Raw genomic sequence first — 23,262 nt, 5'->3', positions numbered from 1 at the left:
TAGAGGATGGGTGGGTGCCCATGGGCCAGAGCAGCACCCCTGGGAGGGCACAGCTGTAAGGCAGAAGGAGCAGGTTGTGGTACACCTGTGAAGTAAGGCTGTCAGTCACACACCGTGAGAACAGACGAAGTGAGGACGCCAGCCTCAGGAGCCTCAGGAACCTCAGGAACCGTCACTGCTCTCGAGATACCACCTCTTGCGCTCCCTCTTAAAGTCCAGCAGTCAGCAGGATGGCCTGAACCTATTACAAGGCCACAGGGCCTGCCACAAGGGTGCCTGGCTATCCTAAGCATGGGCTCTTGCCCAGGACCCACGGAATGAGGATGAGACATTTAGGACAACTCTTGACTTTTACAGTCCTTGACAAGGGTGATAACTACCATTGTTAGCTTGTTGGGAGCCAGCATCGCCTAAGAGCTGAACCTCTGAGCATCTCTGAGGGAGCCTCTAAATGGGTGAGGCGGGAGCTTTACACTAATTATAAATGACTCCATCCCATGGGCTGGGGTCCTCGATAGAATAAGAAGTAGAAAGTGATGACAGGCATTTAATCCCAGCACTAGGGAGGCAGAGGCAGGCAGATCTCTGTGAGTTTGAGGCCAGCCTGGTCTACAGAGCAAATTCCAGGAACAGCCAGGGCTACACAAAGAAATCCTGTCTCGAAAAATAAAAACCAAAGAAAATAGAAAAAGCATCCACCTCTCGGCTTCCTGACTGTGGATGCAATGTGAGCAGCTGCCTCTCACGCTCCTGCCTCTCAGGCTCCTAGTGAAACAAGCCCTTCTTCCCTTACATTGCCTTTGTGGGGTATTTCATCACAGCAAGGAAACAAGTTACTAGCACAACACTGTCGCCAGGGAACAGCTAGAGAAAGCTCACCCACCATGGAGAGGCCGGTGGCTTCAAGTGGCTTACAGAGGTCCTGATGCCCACTCACACCCAGAGAAGCACCTATCACACTCAGGCGGCAACTGGGCATGAAAAGTAGCCCTCATCAAGTTGCCAAGAGCTCCCGGCAGGGCACCCACGGAGCTTGCTGTCAGCCATTCCTGGAGCTAAGCAAGCAATCCCAGACGCAATCGGTCCGTGCTCTGAACAGCAGGAGATGTGCGCTCAGTTCCTGGGAAAATGTCTTCAAAGCCACAACTGTTTTCCCAGCTGTGACGCTCCACCCTGGGAAATCTTTCCATGCCGTTACAAGAATAATTCTGAAATGACTGTACAAACATGCAAGCCTGCGCCCCTCGTCCTGGTATTTGAGTCTCCAAACAGGAGAGCTTCCTGGAGCACCCTGTGTGCAGAAGGACGATGCCCAGCGCCGCCTATGAGTGGCAGGGCTTCCCCCACAGACCTGGGCTCAGCTCCCCTGGCTTCCGCCCTGACCTGGGAAGCCTTGTCAGGGAAGCCTCGGAGCACGGAGAAGGTGAACCCAGCAGGACTGCTCCGGGACACTTTCTATTCTATAGCATATGTAATCTATGTCAGATACGTGCTGACACAGGAAGCCACACAGCATGGAGCACAAGACCTGGGAGAGTGTGGACCATCACAAATGGAGTCTGGGCACCTTGCAAACGGAACTGCAGGGATAGGGTGTGGTGCCACAGGAAAGCAGAAACAAAACCCAGCAAGTGTACAACGGACCTTTAAGACAGGAACTCCACGGCACACCCACCCAGAGCCAAGAGGTACAGCGGGCCTCTGAAATACAGGTTGGAATGGAAACCTGGGCCAGGCTGCCATCAAGCTGTGGTCCGCTTTCCCTGCATGAAAGCTGAAGCCACTGGCCCAGGCTACCAAGGCTGCCTCAGAACCAGAATGTGATGCACCCGGGCATCTGCAAACAAGACACTTCAGGACAGGCTGCTGGCCCAGGAGTCTAGACGTCACCTCAATCATTTGTTTTGGCAGTTAATCTTATCTTGACTATCAACTTGATGTCATGCAGAACCATCTAGAAGCCAAGCCTTTGGCTACAACTTTTTGAGAAGAATTTCTTGTCAAAAGCAGACATAACCTGAATGTGGGCAGCGCCATCCCATGACCCAGGGTCCTGGACTGAATAAAAAGGAAAACTCTAATTTAGCACCGCACTGATCTCTGCTTGCTGTGGATCTAATGTGACCAAACGTCACATGGTCCTACGGCTGTCTCGCCCACCATGATGGATCAAATAAACCCTTCCTCCCTTAAGCTGCTCTTGTCAGGTGTCTTGTGAACAAGCTGAGAGAAGAAACTAATTCCCACACTTAAGTCTAGAAAACAACAGAGTTCAAGGGCTGGAGAGAGCTAGCTCAGCAGCCAAGAGGGCTGGCTGCAGAGGACACGGGTTCAAGTACCAGCGCCTACATGGCATTATACAATTCTCCAGATATATATATATATTCCAGTTCTAAAAGTATGATCAGCTGTGCTCTGCTCACAGACAATGTCACTATGACAACCCTTAGTGAAGCCTGAGGCCAGCCATGCCTGAAGAGAAAGCGACAAAGATGATAAAATATACAAACATTTTTCTTGCCAAACTTTTCCATGTTTTTGGTATTTTTACGACGGGCTCGTTTTGTTTTGAAAAGGGGCAGGGAAGCTTTGTTTGGAAAAAGTTAAACATGCTGTGGCACGAGGACGGCGCTCAGTCGGTAGAGGACTAAGTAGCATCGCCAGGCCCCGGGTCCCGTGCCCAGCACTGCAGAAACTGGCTGAGGAGAACCTGGACAGTCTACAGGACGAAGCTCCTGGAGACCCCTGACCAACCCGACAAAGAGACATTCAGCAGGGTCTCTAGGAAGAGATGGGCGAAGGGTCGGGAGTTCAGGGTCAGCCTTGGCTGTGTGAGATTGTCACAAAAACAATCTGAAGAACAATCTTAGCAGGTAAAGCACTTGCCATGCAGGCAGAAGGACCTGAGCCTGGAACCCGGACACCGTAAGAAGCTAGACAGCCAGCACACTTTGGTACTGCCAGCACGCCTTACAGTGGGATGGGAAGGGAAGACAAGAGAGCCCCAGAAGCTTGGAGGGGGGCTTGGAGGGAGTAGGGGAGCCCTCTCAATCCTCTCAAGAACTAACTGCAGCAAGCCCTACGAGTGCTCACCCCAGGGCAGGACGGGTCTTTCCGAGTTGCTCACCAGCACTGCCCAGTGAAGGAGCAAGCTCCACTCCATGCCAAGGCCTCTGACATCACTCTCTTTCCAAAGAATGATCTGTGGAATTCCCAAGGGAGAAAAGACACAACAATTTTATTTTTCATCTCTTTTTGTCTGGCTTTAGGATATGGAAAAAAACACTTCATTAGTCCTGGCTCCTAGAGATCCAAAACTTCTAGGAACCATCCTCATCACCCGGTCAGTCCTCTTTCCCCATTTTAAAGGCTGCCTAATTAGAACCGTAACCTTACCTTAAACACTTTCCCTCTATTTGCTGAGATTCCACGAGACAAGAGCATCTCCTCAGCTGCCCTGAAGGCAGAGTGCAGCCTTTCCCCACAGCACCTCCTTCATTCAAAAGCTGAACCCAACGCACATACTTTTCTCAGAGGGGGCAGGGGTCCAGCCCCAGAGCAGTAGTGACTGGGCCCAGGGGCCACAGAACACCCTAGGATAAACCACGGGCAGTAAGTACGCCCCTCTCTTTCATATTCCTTGCTGGTCAAATTCCCCGGCCTGGAACTTCTAAGATAAACTTTCTTATTTTATTTTATGTGTGGCGGGGGAGGGGTGCCCATGTCATATGGAGGGCACATGTCACACGGGCACGAGACAATTCTGCTGAACCAGTTTTCTCCTTCTTTCTGTGAGATCTGAGGTCAAATTGGGTCGCCAGGCTGGCAAGAGCCTCTACCTTCTGATCCCTCTTCCCAACCCCATGTGCCCAGCTTTGTACATGGGCCCAGGAGGTCGGGAACAAGTGCAGCAAACATCGTACCAACTAAACCATCTCTCCAATCCAAGGGCATCCTTCTGACATCCTGCTAATCCATTCGGCGTGTGCAGGTGTGACCTCACTCCATTCAGTCTTGGTATCTGACACAGTCTTTCACAAATTCCTCAAACGTCAGCATTTTTGTCTTGAAACCACTGCATCTCTTGGGCCCTGCCCTGCTGGATAGGTTACCCCCTACCCCACCTTTCTCCTCTCCCTGATGCTTACACTCCCCTCGCACAGGTCAAGTCCGCATCCGCCCTCCACATCCTCACACTCTCTCCAGCCCGGTCTTGTCTCTGATCACTCTGCTTGTTGCTGATTCCAGAATTGTACTTAACTCCCAGGATTTCTATTTGAGTCTTCACCAGCCTTTCCTCTTCTCTTGTCTCCTGGCTAACAAGATGGTTCCCGTCCTGCCTGCCGTGCAACGTGTTTTTCTGCTGTGGGATTCCCCTGGCCTACACAGAACTTCTCAGTTGGGCCCTTCCCATATAGTGGAGAGGGGACAGATTTGGGTCCTGTACCAACACCTGCTAGTAGCCCTGGGACCCCAATTCCACTTTTAAGTCTTGAATCTCTGGGCCAGAAAGAAGCTAGAATTCTGTGATTCGCGTTTGTTTTTAAAGTAATAGTTTATTGAATGCCCCACAAGAGGGCAGTGGGCTGGGCACACCCCCATCTTGTAATGCGCACTCCAAAGACAAGACTGGCAGTGGATATCTGCCGTCCCGAAATTCACTCAGGAGACTGAGACAGGAGGGTCACAAATTCCAGGCCAATCTGGTCTAAAGAATAAAACCTTGTCTCAAAAACTGTGAGGAAGAGGGCCTGGGAAGATGTCTTAGCTGGTGAAGTACCTGTGATACAAGAATAGGTAGCTGAGTTTGGATCTCAAGCAATCGAGTTAAAAAAAAAGTGTGGCTGGGCATGGGCCTGCAGCCTATAGGCTGGAGAGGTGAAGGAGGAGTGCTAGGGTTTGCTGACCAGCTAGTTTAGCCGGTCAGCAAGCCCTGGGCTCAGTGAGAGATCCTGCCTCAAGAATAAGATGAAGTATGATGAGGAAGACACCCAGATCACCCTCCATACTCCGCGTGCACATACATGAGACGCACACACAGACAGCAGACAGCTAACAGAGAAAATAAAGCGGGGTGTGGTGATGATGCACACGCCTTTGATCCCAGCATGCGAGAGGCAGAGCCAGGTGGATCTCTGTTGAGTTCAAGGCCAGCCTGATCTACACACCGAGTTACACAGCTACACAGTGAGATCCTGTCTCAGAAAACCCCCAACAAAAAATAATAATAATAATAATAATAATAATAATAATAATAAATAAATAAATAAATAAATAAATAAATAAATAAATAAATAAAATAGAGACGAGAGTGGAGGGGAGAAGGGAGATGGAACTAGAGTCCCCTGTGCCTGGAAAGCAGGGACATCGATATATGCACACATCCAGTGCCCAGGCTTGTGCGTGGTTCACACTCTCCCACACACACTGTGGTGAAGGGACCACGGCACTGTCCATTCTAAAACTCCACCACGGTGCACCCTAGGGAGACAGAAACGCTCTTGGTTATTCCTGAGCACTGCTTCTGTACTTGGACACTTCTGTTTTTACATCGATCGTGTGCAAGTCAGGAAAAAACAACAAACATTTTCCAATTACGCTGGCTGAGCTATTCTCTATCAGGCACGAGGAAGCCCGGCACAGAAACATCACCCAGCTGACCAAGGCGGACACACTCGAGCAGCGGGTACATCAGGAGCCCAGCTGGCCTAGGGATGGAGAGTGGGTCCTGGTTTTGTTTTTTGGGGTGGAGGAGAACTGTCAGGTTTCCATGGCAGTGAGACAGCCAGCCAGCCACCAGTTCCTCCACAGACCTGACCCCAGCCTGGTGCCTGAGCGTGGGTAGAGGCCAGTGAGGTGCCTACTTGCTTGCTCTGAGTGGAACTAGTGGAGCAGGAGGGTGGCCACCCCCAAAAAGCTCCAGGAGGAAGAGATAAATACGCTGCACAGGCTTACGAGACAAGGTGCATCGAACATTACACAGGACTGGGGATATGGCCTGAAACAGAAAAGGGAGATGCTGCAGGCACAAATGATTTGCTCGTGGGTCAGGGGAAATCACACAGCCACTGGTGAGACTATACTCCTAAGAACTAAACGCGCTTGCGCTGTACCACCCAGCAACAACACCCTGGCAACAAAGACCCACAGTCAACAAACGCTTATGTCAGTTTTAGTCACAAAAGCAAGGACCACAGATGCCCTTGGCTCTGTAGGTGGGGGAGGACTGAGGGGCTCCACTGTGTCTTGCCTAGTGGTTATGGGGGTCACATGTGCACTAGAACTGCACAGGAACACACACACACACACACACACACACACACACACACACACACACACACACACACACACACACCACATGTCCCTGTGCCTGAGCAAGCTCTGCAGGCTGCCCAGTCGCTCAGCTTCATCACTGCGGGCCCTGACACAGGGCACCATCCATCACTGCAGGAAACTGGGTGAAGGGTGCTTGGGGCCGCCTTCTGTGTAGTTTTGCAACTTCCTAAGAATCTACCAGAATCTGAGAAAAAAAATTCTTTTAGAGAAAAGGCGGGCAAGCTCCTGGTGGCACCATCCTCCCCGCCTCACCCCACCCAGTGTCACTGCCAGGACAGCATGGCATGTCCCAACACAGGAGTTACAGTTTTCAACTGTCACTTCTGCCCATGGGCGACGAACCAAGTTATCCTGGGTTGGGCCAGCTCCATGGTGTGAAGGCAGTGGCAGACAGGCTACACAGACACTGGTTTCCTGAGGCCAGTTCTTCACTTGCAGGCCCCAGACATCATCAATCCATGACATGCAGCACACGCCAAAGACGGAATTCAAATACTGTGCTAAACTCCTCTGGGGTTTCCAGGCAGAATTCCTTTATCTTGGTTTGTGTTCATTTAACCCAGGAGCTGCCACCGGGAGAGCAGTCGGCAGCAGCCTCCTTAGAGACAGCAGAGGGAGGCCCAGGGCTGAGGATACACAGGCCCTTGTCGGCAGCCTGTCTCCTGTGGGCTAGGGAGGTGTGTCTGACCCTAAATGAACCACCCTCTTGGTGTTCAATGCCATCCTTACAGACACAGATGCTACTGTGAGACTGCTTGAAACCCCACATCTCCCAGTGAGGCTTCTACAGAGCAGTGCCCATGGCAACCTCACCCTAGCAGTGACACACGGCCCTCATTCCTTCCCACCACCAGCCAGTGGTCAGTTCTGTGGAGCTGGGAGAGATGGAGCAGGACTGTTCCTGCAACTGAGCCACACTGGGCTGTCCACAGTTAAGGATCCAGGGACGCTATAAGGCAGGATGCGCTGCCTACACTGGTACTCAGCACAGCTGGGTGCAGGCTGGAGGACACAGGCACTGGCCGGAAAGATACCCAGCTACAGAGGGCTCCACACTCGGGACCTCAGAAACACAACCACAGGCACGGGACGGATGCAGCCACCAGCCCCTTACAGTGGGGAGAGCAGGGAGGTCGGGGAGCACCCGCCTAGAATATCTGTGAGGAGCTGGGGACGGGCTCACCAGAGTACCTCCTTAGTATTAATAACACACTAGGTCCAATTCCTAGTACTATACAAAATAAAATAAAGATGGATTCCATTATTTTAAAAAAATAAGATAACACAGTAAAAGCTGAGCAGACATGTAGCCAAAGATAATTTACGAATGGGCAATGACTATGAAGACAGACGCTCGCAGGATGCTAAGCAGATCTCAATGAGAAGTGCACACACAGACAGACGCTCACAGGATGCTAAGCTATCTCGATGAGAAATGCACACTGGGCAATGACTATGAAGACAGACGCTCACAGGATGCTAAGCTATCTCGATGAGAAGTGCACACACAGACAGACACTCACAGGATGCTAAGCTATCTCAATGAGAAGTGCACACACTTTGTTGTTGGTGTCGTTTTGGATTTCTCCAGTTTTGACGTTTTTTTTTTCCTTCCTTGGAATTTTCGGGTTTTTTGGGTTGGTTTGGTACATGTGTGTGTGCATGTGCATGTGCACGTGTGCTTGCACGCGCTTACGGCTTATTTCTCTTTGCTTTTATTTTTGGTATTTGTCATTATTTTTCCAGGAGTTTATACATGAGTACTTACATCACTCTCAGCCCACACATTCCCGACTCCAGCTCCTCCCCTCACCCACCATGATCTCATGATCTTTTCCGTATTACTGTCACACATACTCTCACAGACACACACGTAAGTATAAATACGTTCTGCTGGGTCCATGCAGTGTCATTCATACGTGCACGTGTTTAGGGATGACCACTTAGGGACCGGAGAACTTCTTAGGGGGCTCGCCTCACCTCCTGAGAGCTGTGGGGATTACAGGGTTGCACCACGTCTGTTTTGTGCCATGATGGGGATGGAACCCAGAGCTTTGTGCACACTAAGCAAGCAGTCTATAACCAAGCCAGACGGTGCCCTTCGAATAGAACTGTGCTGCTCAACTGAGCACCAGCGGCCTCATACACAGGCAGCCCAGGTGGCTCATGCCTATAATCCCAGCATCAGGGAAGCTAACTCAAGAGATGGAAACAACAAAATAAACAGTCAGGCAGTAAGGTAAGAGCATGCCCACAGGAAGAGCTATAAGTTTGAATGGCAGGGGCTGCCACTCAAAGAGCCCCTCCCTTCCCCAGTGTGCTGGGTACACTGTTCACATACTCCACCATAGGGTCCCAGACACACACACAACATGATTCAACAACCCAGAGCTGGAATCTCCTGGAGAGACGAAGTGCAGTGAGACGCACGGCGATGCTCAGAGAACGTCCCTAAGACCACAATCTAGAAACGGGTCAAAGGTCCAAACCCGGTACACAAGTAAACAGATATGTGGGGACCATGCAGAGCAGGCACCTGCAACACTGAGGACAAAACAATTACAGAGGACAGTGCAGCCACGGAGCAGAGCAGAGACAAGACTTCCCACAGCAAACGGCCCAGAGGATCCCACAGAGCCTGGTGTGCAGGAAGATGAATCAGACTCTAACGGTTAGTCCAAAGGCTAGTGGCAGGACTCCGTCTCTGGCCACTGTCTCGCCACTCCCCTAAGACAAGTGATGTGATTCCCAGGCACTGTTATGAAAACTAGAACCACTCACCCCAAAGGTATAGTGACAAAAACAAGGCCCGACTGACCCCTGTCTTAGCATGGCTGGGGGAGATTGGGGCAGACTCCAAGCCATACAGTTTCCAAGTCCTTCTGGATGGCTTCCTAAGAAACAACAGACTGAATGCCCACGACGTATGTGACTTTCTAAGGGGCCACAGCCGAATGACCAAGCCAGCAGCTCAGACAGCTTCCATGCAGCCTGAGCCCCATCAGGGAGGACCCGACTAGGATGAGAAAGGCCACTGGGGACCTAGATGCCACTGACTAGCTGGCTGTACACATAATCTTTGTGGTGTGTGCACACAATGCGTGTGAGTTCTACCTTTGTCACATGTGCTCAAGTTTGTTACCTGCTGTGTCTAAGGCTTTCCTGACTTTTAGTCTTTAATTGGCAGAAGAGCAAACTCAGCTAAGACCCTCCATGTCAGTTACACTCGTGACTGCAAAGCTAGTAATTTACTACCCATCCTAGCCCTGACCCCGGCAACTTCTCAAAAGACAAACCAACCAAACAACGACAACAACAAAAGCATGCACTGTTCTTTTCGCCAGTGACTGGTCACTGTCTATGCATCCAGCCTGACCAGTCCTGGTGTGGGACACTCTGGTCTCCACAGCTAATGATCCATTGCCATCAGCCTTCACCAGCATCCACGGTGTGAATGCAGAGACAGAGACACAGTCAGAAACACAGCCACCTCCTGGCTTGCCCCACCTCATATGGGTGCCAGGCAAGCCAGTGTGGCTCAGCCCGGGGTCCAATCAGCCCTTCCCAAGTACTTCCTACGGCTCCATCTGCAGCTCTTTGCTGTAAGGAGTCTGGAAGGACTAAGGCAGAGATGGGGACCTGGGCTCCAGGAAGGGCTTCCTTCAGCAGACAAGGACCAGGGCATCACCAAGCGTAGGGAATTACTGTGAACTCCACCTCTCACTGAGGCCTACAAATCTGCTGCCTGTGTGAATCCAGGCAGAGGGAGGCAGCAGGGCAGGGCCTTCTCAGACCAGCAGCCAGGAAACAGGAACTAGTCTGGTGGGGTATTTGAACCGCCCCTGTGCAAGGATAACGCAAACCACCCGCTCCTCCAGGGCCTCGGGGCCAGGGCACCATACAAGCAGGGACTCAAGCAAGGCACCCACACACTGCAGGCCCCCGACACCAAGACCCAGAGGGCGGTGGTCTAAGCAGGCAGCAGTTCCACAGGGCTCAGAGCCACAAGTGGAACTTGGGTTCCATGGAAACTGCTCCCCAAGGGGCAATGAAATTCCCAGCACTTGGGGATACTTGGGCGGTCCTGGCGCAAGCACAGAGCACTGGGCTGTGGGAAATGGCTGTGCAGGCCCTGGGAGCTCCCCACACTGACACTTCTAGGAGGACAATGGAGTGGCCCAAGTAGGAACAAAGGCCTCTTCCTTCCCTGCTGCAGTCTTGAAGTTCATTTAGAGCCTCAGCATGACAGGACTGGACCGGAATAGTACTTTTTCATGAGTTCCCAGGTGCTGGCTGACTGCAGGCCTTGCTACCCATCCTTCTTGAATGCTTGGGCTCGGCTTTCCCTATTTTTCCTTTAAAAAAATATGCCTGACACATCCTTCTGACAAGTTCCCATGAGAACCGAAGGGAAAAATGTTTTTGTCCACAGAGATCAGCATTCCTAAGCAGAGAAAGGCTTCATTCTGTATGCAAGATTGGCTTCTAGAAACAGGAGAAGGGGACCTAAGGCCCTGAGTCCCTGAGCTACAGTCCTAAGTCACAGTGGCCACAGAGAAAGGCTGCCTGCCAGCCGGGAAACGCCCTGGTCTCCATTCAGCACGAGTGTGGCTTCCGACCTCTATTGGTCAGTCTCCTGCTGCCCAGGCCACCAGAACATCACTGGCTTGGAGGAAGGCCAGTGCGCCCGGGGCCTCATGAAACAGCCCAGAGCTCCTGCCTCCCAACACCTGTATCCAGAAAAGCAAACACAGCCTGTGGCTCCCCTGCAAACTCCGGGCTCCCGATCAGACCAAGATGGAGGGGGGGGGGAGCGCATAATGCAATGCACAGGGAGTACACCATGTTCCTTGCAAGTCCATGAACAACCTAAGGAGGGTTGGGAGGCTGAGACGGGGCTGTGCGGTTGAGCTGTTGCTTAGCACGGAGAACACCCTGGGTTCCACCCCCCAGCGCGATGGAATAGAGAATGCTTTGCGAGGTGTAATGTCACACACCTATAATCCCAGCACTCAGGAGGAGGAAGTGAGTTTGCAAACATGAGGCCTGTCTGAGCTACATAATGAGAGAACAAAAAGTCCCACGGGGCCCAGCTACAGTGTCACGTGTGCCTCTGACCATGGTTTATTTCTGCTAAGTAACAAATCTGGAATATTAGTATCTGATAGTGTCTGGAGGGCTGTAAGCAGCTACTATTAAAGGTGACTCACCGTCAATGAAAGAATTTAATACCTAGAACTTCGAAGGTAACAAAAAGATTTTAAATGTTAAAATTTCATGTAACTATGGCCAACAATATGGCTCAGCAGGTAAAGGAGCTTGCTGTCAAGCCTGATGACCTAAGTTCAATCCCACATTGGTGGAAGGAGAGAACTGAATTCCCTGAGTTGTCTGCTGACTTTAACACACACACCATGAAGGTACACACATGAATACATAAATAAATGTTTAAAAAAAATTACATTTAAATGTAAATCTGCATATACATGGCAGATACACATTATAGGGTGAAAAACAAACCCATACAATGGTTAGCATCATTCATACCCTCTCTTAATGAATATTAAAATATATCATTTGGGCCAGTAAGATGGCTCCTGGGTAAAGGTGACTGCTACCAAGCCCGATAACCTGAGTCTGCTCCTTGGAACCCACAGTGTGGAAGGAGAGACCTGACCCCCTCTAGTTGTCTATTGACCTCCAGACTGGTACCATGAGATACAAGGATACACACATGAGTAAATAAACATGGTTAATTTTTTTTCCGTAAAGCATGAAGGATTTTATTTACTGGTGCTGGGTTCAAAGGCAGGGTCTCCCACATGCTAAGCAAGTGCTCTACCACTGAATCAGGGCCTGGCCCCTAGACTTGAGTTTTTTAGACACAGGTTCCTGGGCCACACCCCAGGCACACATCAAAGAGAGAAGCTTCCAGAGGACATAGCCAGGAGGCTCTGGATCCCAGACTCTCCACCTGACCAGGCTGGTCCATTACAGTCCACAGTAAACACGGGCACGAGTGAAGCAGATAAGTTCCTGTCTCACAGCCATTTCAGGAAACACCAAGTACACCATGTGTGCGGCTCCTCGCAAAGTCACTTACCACGGGGCTGGCCGCCTCCTTGCCTGGCCTAGCTTCAGATACCCTCGGCGTCTCCTCTGCCGGTGTTATCTTCTGCTTTTTACTCTCCTTTGCTGTCCGCTCGAGACCTTTTCTCTTCTGTTTCACCATCCTGGAAGAGGTCACAGAGCGCTGTGTTGTTAGAGTGGAGAGGACACTTTCTCATTCTAACACAAACGGAGCTTTGAAGACAATAAGCTAACCAGGACAATGGCTGCTGATAAAATGCTTCCTGTACAACCAGGAGGACTTGAGCCCCAGAATCTATGGGGGAAAAAAAGCCAGGTATGGCAACGCACACCTGCAAAGCCAGGGAAGGGAAGCATCCCTCGAGCTCACTGGCCAGTCAGCCTGGGTGAGCTCCAGGGTTGGTGAGAAACTATGTCTCAAAAAATAAGATGGAGAGCAATAGGTACCTGATGGTCCTCTCACCTGCAAACACATGCATTCACATGTCCATGCACGCACACGTGCGCTCATGCATGAACACACACACCCAACACTTAATGCGAAAAGATGACCAAAGCATACGCCACTGTAGATCTAGCAATGGCCACTGTCAGGAGTTCCCCTTTAACATGGATATCTAATTTTTCCTTTTCTTTGACTTTAAAACAGGGTTTTACTAAATGACTCAGGCTGGCTCCTTGAGCTCACTCTGCAGCCCAAGTGGGACTTGAACTTACGAGGCTACGGCTTCCACTAGGGATGGCAGGCCTGGGCCACAATCCCCTCGGCTGTATTTCTAACTCACCAACAACACTGGATAGAAAGATTAAGAGCAACAGCCAGGCACCACAGTGACACACTCTTCTAATCCCACACTTGGGAGGCAGAGACAGGCAGATCTGTGGAAGTTCTGGGTTAGCCTGGTCTACATAGGGAGTTCCAGGACAGCAAGTATCATATCTCTGAAAGAAAGATTAAGCAAAACGCCATCTTTGGACTGGAGAGATGGCTCAGCGGTTAAGAGTACTGGCTGTTCTTCCAGAGGTCCTGAGTTCAAATCCCAGTAACCACATGGTAACTCACAGCCTCCTATAATGAGATCTGATGCCCTCTTCTGGTGTGTCGGAACAGTGTACATAAATAAAATAAAATAGATAAATCTTTAAAAGCAAAACAAAACAAAACCCCCACCATCTTTACTATTCCTTAATTACCACATATTAGGGGCCGGTTTCATCTTTTCCAGGGTGTAGGCTAAGCCACACCCCTACGCAAGCTATGAACAGTATTATGCCCCAATCGAAGGCGAGGCTAAGAAGCCCTGAGGGGTCTGAGGTGTTCTCCGAGCTGGTGCAGAGCCCTGAGGCACTCCTAAGGACTGAATGAAGCTAGATATGAGGCACTGAGATAGATCAGTTCTATGGACTGCTTCCTCACACAGCAGGAAAAACAGGAGCTCCCAACCAACACACAAGGCAGGGAAGGTGGCACGTGCCACCGGGAGGCTGGGTCAGGACTGTCACTAGCTCCAACCCATCCTAAACTAAGAGCCTGCCTCTGCACACAGTGGCACACATGCAATTCCAGCACTCAGGAGGCAGAATTAGGAGTAGCTTAAGATACTCCAGACCAGCCTGGAACTCGAAAGTGAGAACCCCCCAAAAAAAACCAAAACACAGCAAAGAATGATTACAAGGCTGGCGATGCAACTTAGTGGTAGGAAGAAAGGTCACACATTCAATCCCTAGTACCAGAAAGAAAAGGAAAGAAGGGAAAAGAAGAGAAAAAGAGGAGGCTCAGCATAAGGGGAAGGATGAGAAAGATCTAGAAGCTGTGAACACCCCAGAGGATTAATCTACCGGCATATAACCCTCCTGTGTGAGGCCGTGAACCTGCAGGCCTGCGGCCCAGGTGGGCAGGCATCAGGGCAGCCCTGTCCCATTGGAGCAGACACTACCAGGGCACAGAGAAATAATATTATACTACTCTAGAATCAGAAAATTCCAAGCTCTCTCTATTTTTTTTTTAAATTAAGCCTCCCCCATTTAAAAAAAAAAAAAAAAAAAGAATATTTGAAGCCAGAGGATACAAATTCAATTAGCAGTGTAATAAGAAATCTTAAAAGAAGGAGAGAATGTTGACACAGGGACACTGGAAATAGGGGTGGTGACGCCAGACAATTACCTCGTTAGAGAAATAAGGAAAGTTCAGCAAATATTTACACACTGCTTAGGAGAGAAGCAAGGCCTGTGCTCACCCTGGAAGTTAGCATTAAAAAGTTAATCAGAAAGTCAATTTGCGGAAAAGAAGAAAAAGATGGTTCTACATTATAAGGTTCTAAGAGACAGCAGCTCGAAATTGAGGCAATGAGTGTTCTAGCAAGCATCTGCGTTTGTTTGCAGTCAAACGACTTTCAACAACCTTGCCATGACAATTCAAAGAGCAATCTATCCAGAGACAGCTGGAGAACAGAGAAGAGCCGTGGGGAGGAGTGGGCATGAACCTCAGAATGAATACAGAGTGGACCAAACCCACATGCAGAAGAGCCCAAGCCTACTACACTTATAGGGTCTCACAACATAGACCAGGCTGACTGAACTCAGAGAGATCTACCTGCTTCCGCCTCCTGAGAGTCAGAATTAACGGGCCAACCTGAGATTGTTACAATTTCCACAGCTGAACACTCATGGCCCTGGAGAACACTGTGATCTCTCAGATAAAATATCGATAACTAGATAGTCTAAGGAAAAAGAAGCTGGACTACCTCATAACTAAAAGCTTCTGTCCTTGGGCTGGGGAGAGGTTCAGTGGTTACGAGCTTTTGCAGAAGGCCCAAGTTCACTTCCCACTACCCATATCAGGCAGCTTAAAATTGACTATAACTCCTGCTCCAGATCCAGTAGCTCTGTTCATACACAATTAAAAATCGAATATAAAGGTGCTAGAGAGATGGCTCAGAGGTTAAGAGCACTTAGTACTCTTGCAGATGACCTGGGTTCAGTTCCCAGCACCCACATGGTGGCTTACAGCTGCCCAGAACTCTCCTATCTCCACCTTGAATCTCACCATAGGAGAGGCAAGATTACATGTTCACACCACTGCATCCAGGTTTTTATGTAAGTCCCAGGGATCGAACTCAGGTTGTCAAGCTTGTGTGGCAAGTGCTTTTACCCACTACAGCTCCAGTTCTAGGAGATCTGATGCCTCTTCTGACCTCCTATACACGCACGCACGCACACACGCACACACGCGCACGCACGCGCGCGCGCTAAATTAGCAATTTTAAAAAAATAAATGAAAATAATAAAACAAAATTTAAAAGCTTCTCACAGCAAACAGTACCAGCAAGAAAGTAAAGAGAACCGAAGGTAAGAAGTGCTTGTCTACCAATCACACTGCATGCATGAAATCCTGCATGCGGAGCCTGACAAGAATGCTTTCTTGTTTGTCTGCTTTCCAAGATATGGTTTCTCCATAGCCCTGGCTGTTCTGGAACCCCCTCTGTAGACCACGATAGTCTCAAACTCACAGAGATCCACTTGCCTCTGCCTCCAGGGATTAAAGGCATGCATCACCACCACCACAGAAGAACTCCGGCAATTATAAAATAAAAGAATTCGGGTGCCAGGTGTGGTGGTCCATGCCTTTAATCCCAGAGCTCGAGAGGCAGAGGCAGGAGGACCTCTGTGAGTTTGAAGCCAGTCCGGTCTACAAAGGGAATCTAGGACAGCCAGAGCTTGTTATACAGAAAAACTTTCTCAAAAAACAAAACAAAAGCCAAACAAAAGAATTGGGGAAGGGAGAAAGCAATATGGTTCAGTAGGTAAAGGCACTTACACTGAGCCTGACAACTTGAGCTCCACCCTGGCCTGGGCTAACTAGTGAGTTTCAGGCCTCATTGTCACAAAAGTACAAGGTGGATGGCTTCTGGGGACCCCTAAGGTTGACCTCTGGCATGCACATGCACACACACACGCACGCACACACGCACACACACACACACACGCACACACGCTGTGAATTTCAGAACGGGCAAAGGTCTTGAACAGACATTCAAGAACATGAAAAGATGCCCAACTTCACTAGTCCTTTAGGAAATGAAACCAGAGACACTGACTGCTTCCTGCAGGAACAAAATTAGACAGAGGGCTAGAGTTCTCAGTGGGTAAAAACACTTGCTGCACAAGCTTGACGATATGAGTTTGATTGCTGGGACTTTCATAAAAAGCTGGATGCAGCGTGTGAATCTGTAATCTCGCCTCTCCTATGGTGAGATGGGAGACAGAGACAGGAGAATAAGCCTGGGGTACACAGTGAGCAGCAGCAAGCTGAAAGTCTATGCCTCAACAAGCTCAGAGAAGGAAACAGACTCCCTAAGTTGCCTCCATGGTACCTAAGACCACTAATAAGAGATCTTCACCAGTCTAAAACCTGGGCTCACTAGATCTGGAATTCCTATTCTGTCCTCTGTTTTGTCCCAGAGCCTTGAGTGACACCAATACATAAAAGGAACCCAAAGAATCTTTTTGCGTATTTTTTTTTTCCGGAGCTGAGGACCAAACCCAGGGCCTTGCGCTTCGCTCTACCTGAACTAAATCCCCAACCCCTTTTTGCGTATTTTGAAACTGAGTCTCATTTGGAAGACACGGCTGCACCGCAGGTAGCAGCAAATTTTTTCAGCCCCATCCTCCAGGATACTTGAGGCCACAGCAGTGTACCACTTTGTGAGGATGGATACGTGGTAGGGCTGTTGGGTGCATAGAAAAGTGGGTGGGTGGATGGGTAGGTGGATGAAGGATGGATGGATGGATGGATGGATGGATGGATGGATGGATGGATGGATGGGTAAATAAGTGGGTGGGAGGATGGATAAATGGGTAAGGAGTGGATGGATGTTTAAGTAGACAGAGGAGTGAGCGAATGGCTAAGTGGGCGGATGTATCCATAGGGGTGAATGGGTAGGTGGGTGGTTGAACGGATATATGGAGATCCACGTGGAGGGCTAGGCAGAGATGCACAGTCGGGCCCAGTACGCCGTCTCCCCGGGCAGCTGCGATTCCCCCACCCCAAACCCCCGCGCGCACCCCCAGAACCCGCTGACCACGCACCTGCAGCTCCCACTCTCACACACCTCTGCCACGCGCCTCCACCACCAACTCCGCAGGTTCCGCGCTGTCACGCCCTCAGAAGATCCGCGCTATCCATTGGACCAGGCCTGCGTCCGTCTTCCACCCAGCCAATAGCCACCGCATGGCCGGCTCAGCCTCGGCGCAGGATACTAGCGTCATCTCTCTGAGCTGAGAGTGCAGGCAGTTGCCAGGGCAACTCCTGGTGGCGTAGGCAGGGGCCGCCGAGTTCTGGCGGATGATTCCGGGCTGGAAAGTTGGAACACCGCTGAGAGAATTCCAGCATGGTAAAATTGGTAAATCCAAGGGGTGCCGGGCTTGGAGGTGCACGCCTTTCGTCCCAGCCCTAAGAAAGCTGAGGCAGGAGGATTAGGAATTCAAGGTATCCTCCGCTATATAGGGAGTTCGAAGCCACACTAAATTGACAACAGACCCTGTTTTAGCCTATAATTCCAGCACCAAAGAGATGGAGACAGGAGGATCGGAAACTTGGGGTCTCCTTGAGATTCATAAAGGCCAGTGAGATGGCTCTGATGGTAAAAATGCTTCTTGTAAAGCTTGGTAACGTTAGTTTGATACCAAGGATCTATAAGTCAAAGGAAAACCTAATTCCCACCAGTTGTCTAATGACCACACACACACACACACACACACACACACACACACACACACACACACAAACAAGTAAATACACACACAAAAAAAATCAAGATTTGGGAAAAGACAAAAGCTGAAAAATGAACGCAAAGGGAGGGCAGACGACTGGAGAGATGGCTCAGGGGTTAAGAGCACTGGCTGCTCTTCCAGATGTCCTGAGTTCAAATCCTAGCAATCACATGGTGGCTCACAACCATCTGTAATGGGATCCAGTGCCTGCTTCTGGTGTGTCTGAAGACAGCTACAGTGCACTCATATATAATAAATAAATAAACCTTAAAAAGAAAGAATAGTGTATGTGCCATTTTAAAACAACAGTTATACATTTCATGTATGTATATGTATGTATGTATGATGTACACACACACACATACACACACACACACACACACACACAGAGTAGTGAAAAAGTAAAGGGTCGGGTATAGCTGTCATTGGCCTTGCAACAGGGCCCCAGACCTTAGCACACTGACTCCATGTTGGAAGTACCATTCAGGCTGTAAAAGTTAGCACACAGACAGAACCAGCAGCCAAAACTAAAACAAGGGCAGCACAGTCCATATAGCTCTGAGAAAGTCTCAGCATATACTGACCTTGCTCTCCAGCTTCTGTAGTTCTGCTTCTGGCTAACTCTTCTTTCTAACTGTATGTCAACTCAGGACATGGTTTTAGTGTTTAAACATTTACCCAGAGAAAGGCTCACTACTATACTAGGATCTCATCACCCAGTGCAGTCACCGGCCAGCTAATAAAGACTTTCTATTGGCTTAAGCCATGTCTGAGCAGTCTTCTCTTGTGAGTACCCCACAATAGCCTTTCATTCCAGCATCGAGGCAGAGGCAAATGGATCTTTTCTTTTTTTTTTTTTGGAGCTGGGGACCGAACCCAGGGCCTTGCGCTTGCTAGGCAAGCGCTCTACCACTGAGCTAAATCCCCAACCCCTACAAATGGATCTTTACAGATGTGAGGCCAGTCTGGTCTACATAGTGAGTTCCAGGCTACACAGTCAGACCCTGCCTCAAAAATACAGATGGGGTGGGGGTGATGTAATTAGAGCTGAAGTTTTTGCTAATTCCCTGGATTCCCTCCTTAGCACCACAAAAAATAAAATAGTAGTAGTAGTAGTAGTAGTAGTAGTAGTAGTAGTAGTTGTTGTTGTTGTAGTTGTTTTGTTGTTGTTGGTTTTTATCTGGGCCTGGTAGCACAGGGATATATAATGTCTCAGAAAAGGAGGAGGAGGAGGAGGAAAGGAAGGAAGGAAGGGAGAGGGGGGGGAAAGACAGAAAAAAGAAAAGAAAAGGAAAGGGGAGGAGGAACCAGTGATAAGGAGGTAAAGGAAGGAAGGAAGGGGACAGAAAAAAAGAAAAAAGAAAAGAAAAAGGAAAGAAAGAAAAGAAAGAAAGAAAGAGGAAGGAAGGAAGGAGTTCCGGAAGGAAGGAAGGAAGAAAGAAAGAAAGAAAGAAAGAAAGAAAGAAAGAAAGAAAGGAAGGAAAGAAAGAAAAGAAAGAAAGAAGGAAGAAAGAAAGAAAGAAAGCTATTCCTGTTGCCAATGTTGTAATCATGGCACTGGGGAGGAAGGGGATCCTTGAAGCTCAGTACAGAGAAAGGACGAAATCGAGGAGGGAGGGTGAGATCGGTTGTTCTGCGGGAGCCCAGTGGATTTAGCTGTACAATCTGATGAGGGCAGTGAACTAAAGGGGGTGGGGTGGGATAAAGAATAAATCCTGCACAGTCAGCCCGACGTTTAAGCCAATTTTTCCAAGGGGTTAGTTGATTCTAGAAGAGACAGCCAAAACGCTGAGAACTCGAAAGAGATTCTGACAGATTTGGAGGACCAGATTCTAAAACTAGGTCTCTGAGTTGGAGCCCAGAGAGGCTACCGTGTAGGAAACAACCTGAACCAGAGGTCCAGCTGCCTTTGCAGGGGCATTATGATATACATCTAGGGTTCACATCTTTCAGAAACTGCATCCTAGGATTTATTGCTGATACTGCTAGCCGACTGAGAAGAGACGGTCAATTCCTTGTGAGGTAGAATAGAGAGAAGGGAAATTATCAAGCCGTTAGAAAAGACAGGGACTGCCTTACCTGAGTTTTGTCGAAGCCTCTAACAGGCTGAGAATCAAGAACTCCAGCTCGGCTGGCATTTGCTTTGAAGGCGGCCAACACAGAGATAACAATTCTTCTGTATAAAGATACGTTATCTTAAAATAGCCTTAGACCAGGCTTAAGGCCGGAGTGTGTATGACTATGAGTGGACCTCATTCTCCTAGTTTCTGGGAATCCTAAACAAGACGGTTAACTCCCTTTACTGTGAAGTTACCCCAACGTCCTGTATTCCTCAGAGTTGGAGTTTTATCTTGTCAGTTGTAGTTCTGCCAGATGCCACTCAGGACCCATCCTGTGGATTTCTTTTTGGTTCCTTAGTGACCCTCAGAGCAGTGGTTCTCAACCTATGGGTCACAACCCCTTGGGGGAGTAATCATTTCACAGGGGTCACCTAAGATCATCAAAAAAAAAAGGGGGGGGCTGGAGAGATGGCACAGATAGTTCCAATTCATAACAGTAGCAAAATTACATAAGAAAGTAGCAACAAGGGGCTGGAGGGAAGGCTCAGTAGTTAAAAACACTGTCTGTTGTCCTTCCAGAGGTCCTGAGTTCAAATCCCAGCAACCACATGGTGGCTCACAACCATCTATAATGGGATCTGATGCTCTTTCTGGTGTGTCTGCAGACAGCTACAGTGTACTCATATACATAAAATAAGTAATTAGTTTTTAAAAAGTAGCAACAAGAATAATTTTATGGGGGAGTGGAATGTCGGTCAGCACAATACCAGGAACCGAAAGACCTGCTGTCCCTTCCTCCCAAGTGCTGGGATTAAAGGTTAGTGCCACCGCCACCTTGCCCAACTCTGCCTTGATGGTGTGGACAGATCAATAAGCTGATCTGTCAGCTGTGCCAATGGAAGCTCTCTATACACACTTCAGGTGTCTAGGGAGGGCGCTAGTCTCCATGGTAACAGTTTCATCTTCAAAACCTTTATGTTTATGGTTTTATGGTTTTATTAGCATGTTAGTTATAATAATGGGCCTCCCTGTGCCACTTTCATACATGTATGTGACATGTTCACCCCTCCACCCTTTCTTGCTCTCTTTTCACTCCTGTTGACTCTCTTTCTCTTCCCAACTCCTCCCCACTTTTTTTCCTCCGACACAGGGTTTCTCTGTGTAGCCCTGGCTGTCCTGAAACTTGCTCTGTAGACCAGGCTGGCCTTGAACTCACAGAGATCCACCTGCCTCTTCCTCTGGTATGCTGGGATTAAAGGGGTGCACCACCACTGCCTGCCCCACCTCTTCCCCTTTCGACGTTCATGTACATATGAGGTGAACTCAGACCTCCTTGTGTGCCAGGCAAGCACTCTACCAAGTTACGTCACCAGCCATGTGCCCCAACAACAATGGTCGTATGGCTCAGTCTTTTCCTATCCACTCTATATGTATTCGGGGCCTTCTGAACTTTCTTTTCTATTTTACTTGGCTGTCTTTCACATTTACATATGTGTGTGCCTGTGCGTGTGCGTGTGCGTGTGTGTGTATGTGTGTGTGTGTGTGTATGTGGTATGTGTGTGATGTGGTGGTGTGAGGGGGTCTGTGGACAAATGTGTAGTGTGCATGCATGTGTGCAGGTGAGTGTGTTGTGTGTGTGTGTGTGTGTGTGTGTGTGTGTGTGTGTATGTGTGTGTGTGTGTATGTGTGTGTGTGTGGTGTATGTGTGTGTGTGTGTGTGTGTGTGTGTGTGTGGGTGGTGTGGTGTGTGTTGTGTGTGTGTGTGTGTGTGTGTGTGGTATGTGTGTGTGGTGGTGGTGGTGCGTGTGTGTGCAGGTGAGTGTGTTGTGGGTGGTGTGTGTGTTTGGTATGTGTGTGTATGTGATACGTGTGTGATGTGGTGGTGGTGTGGGTGGGGGCAAATGTGTAGTGTGCATGTGTGTGTGTGCAGGTGAGTGTGGTGTGTGTTCTATGAGTGTGTGTTTGTGCTCAGGCAAGTGTGTCGGGTGTGTGTGCACACACACAGGGGGTGAGTGTGTGGTGTGTAGTGGGCATGTGTTGTATATGTGTACATGTTCATGTGTGTGCACACATGTGTATGGAGGCCACAGTTCGTCTGCATCTGGTGTTCTTTTCTATCGCTTTGCCATGTTACTTTTTGAGACAGGGTCTTTTACTGACCTCAGAGTTTACAGGTTCGTCAAGGCTCACCCACCAGTGAGCTCCAGCAATCCTGTCTCTGAATCTCCAAGGCTAGAGTTGTGCAGGAGAACCATCTAGCTTGGCATTAAAACAAACAAACAAACAAAACCAAAACAAAACATGGATTCTGGGAATGCAAGCTCAAGCCCTCATCTCCATTCGGCAAGTACTTAACCAACTGAGACACCTCCTGGGCCACGTTTCCTTTTAATCTGAATTTAAGCCCTGACTTCCTCACATCCGGAAGCAAGCTTTGCTGCTGATATTTCTAGCCAGGATCAGTCCCGCTGTGTAAACTAATTTAGGGAAAGCAATGGACACTGTCAGGATGCCGGCTCAGCCAAATACACTTTCCATCGATCTGTATCTGCTTCTCTTCTACTCCAGACACTAAGTATCCCAGGCTAGCCTCAAGCCACTAATTTTCCTGCCTCAGCCTTCCTAGTGCTGTGAGGATAGGCGGATGCTGCCGCATCCTGATTTTTGATCTTAGTCTGTGGAGTGGATGATACATGAGTCTCAGTTCCAGGCCAGAGAGGCGGTCTCCGGGCCTCACTAGGTTTATCATTAAGTGCTCCGTCCTTTCTGGTTGTACAAATGGTGTTTTCTCTCCCATTTGATCTCTTGGCTGCTGTTCATGAGACTGAAAACCATTGATGGCTGGGTTGTTTAGGGATGGAGCTGACATTTATGATCTCTGCTGATCTCTGTGTTCCTTTGTGTGCGTGTGTAAGTATTTGCATCTGCATCTACGTGTGTGGAGGTGCCCATGCATGTGCAGAGGTGCATGTGCAGAGGAGGTGCCCATATGTGCATGCGTGTG

At 49.2% G+C, this 23,262-nt stretch overlaps 1 protein-coding gene across 1 annotated transcript in view; it reads right to left on the bottom strand.

Moving 5' to 3' along the window:
* Positions 1-17,579, bottom strand: part of C16H7orf50 (chromosome 16 C7orf50 homolog) — a 101,750-nt gene extending 84,171 nt beyond the window's left edge. The window contains exons 1-2 of the mRNA XM_032886489.1: positions 17,515-17,579; positions 12,440-12,569 (exon numbers count right to left, since the gene is read on the bottom strand). Of these exons, the coding sequence (XP_032742380.1) occupies positions 12,440-12,568 (129 nt within the window). The 5' untranslated portion in view covers position 12,569; positions 17,515-17,579. The remainder of the gene's footprint in view (positions 1-12,439; positions 12,570-17,514) is intronic.
* Positions 17,580-23,262: the final 5,683 nt, after the last annotated feature.

Source organism: Rattus rattus, chromosome 16 (genome assembly GCF_011064425.1).
Source record: "Rattus rattus isolate New Zealand chromosome 16, Rrattus_CSIRO_v1, whole genome shotgun sequence".
NCBI classification, from domain to species: Eukaryota; Metazoa; Chordata; class Mammalia; order Rodentia; family Muridae; genus Rattus; species Rattus rattus.
The sequence above is the reverse complement of the archived record's forward strand: the minus strand, read 5'-3'. Positions and strand labels throughout refer to the sequence as shown.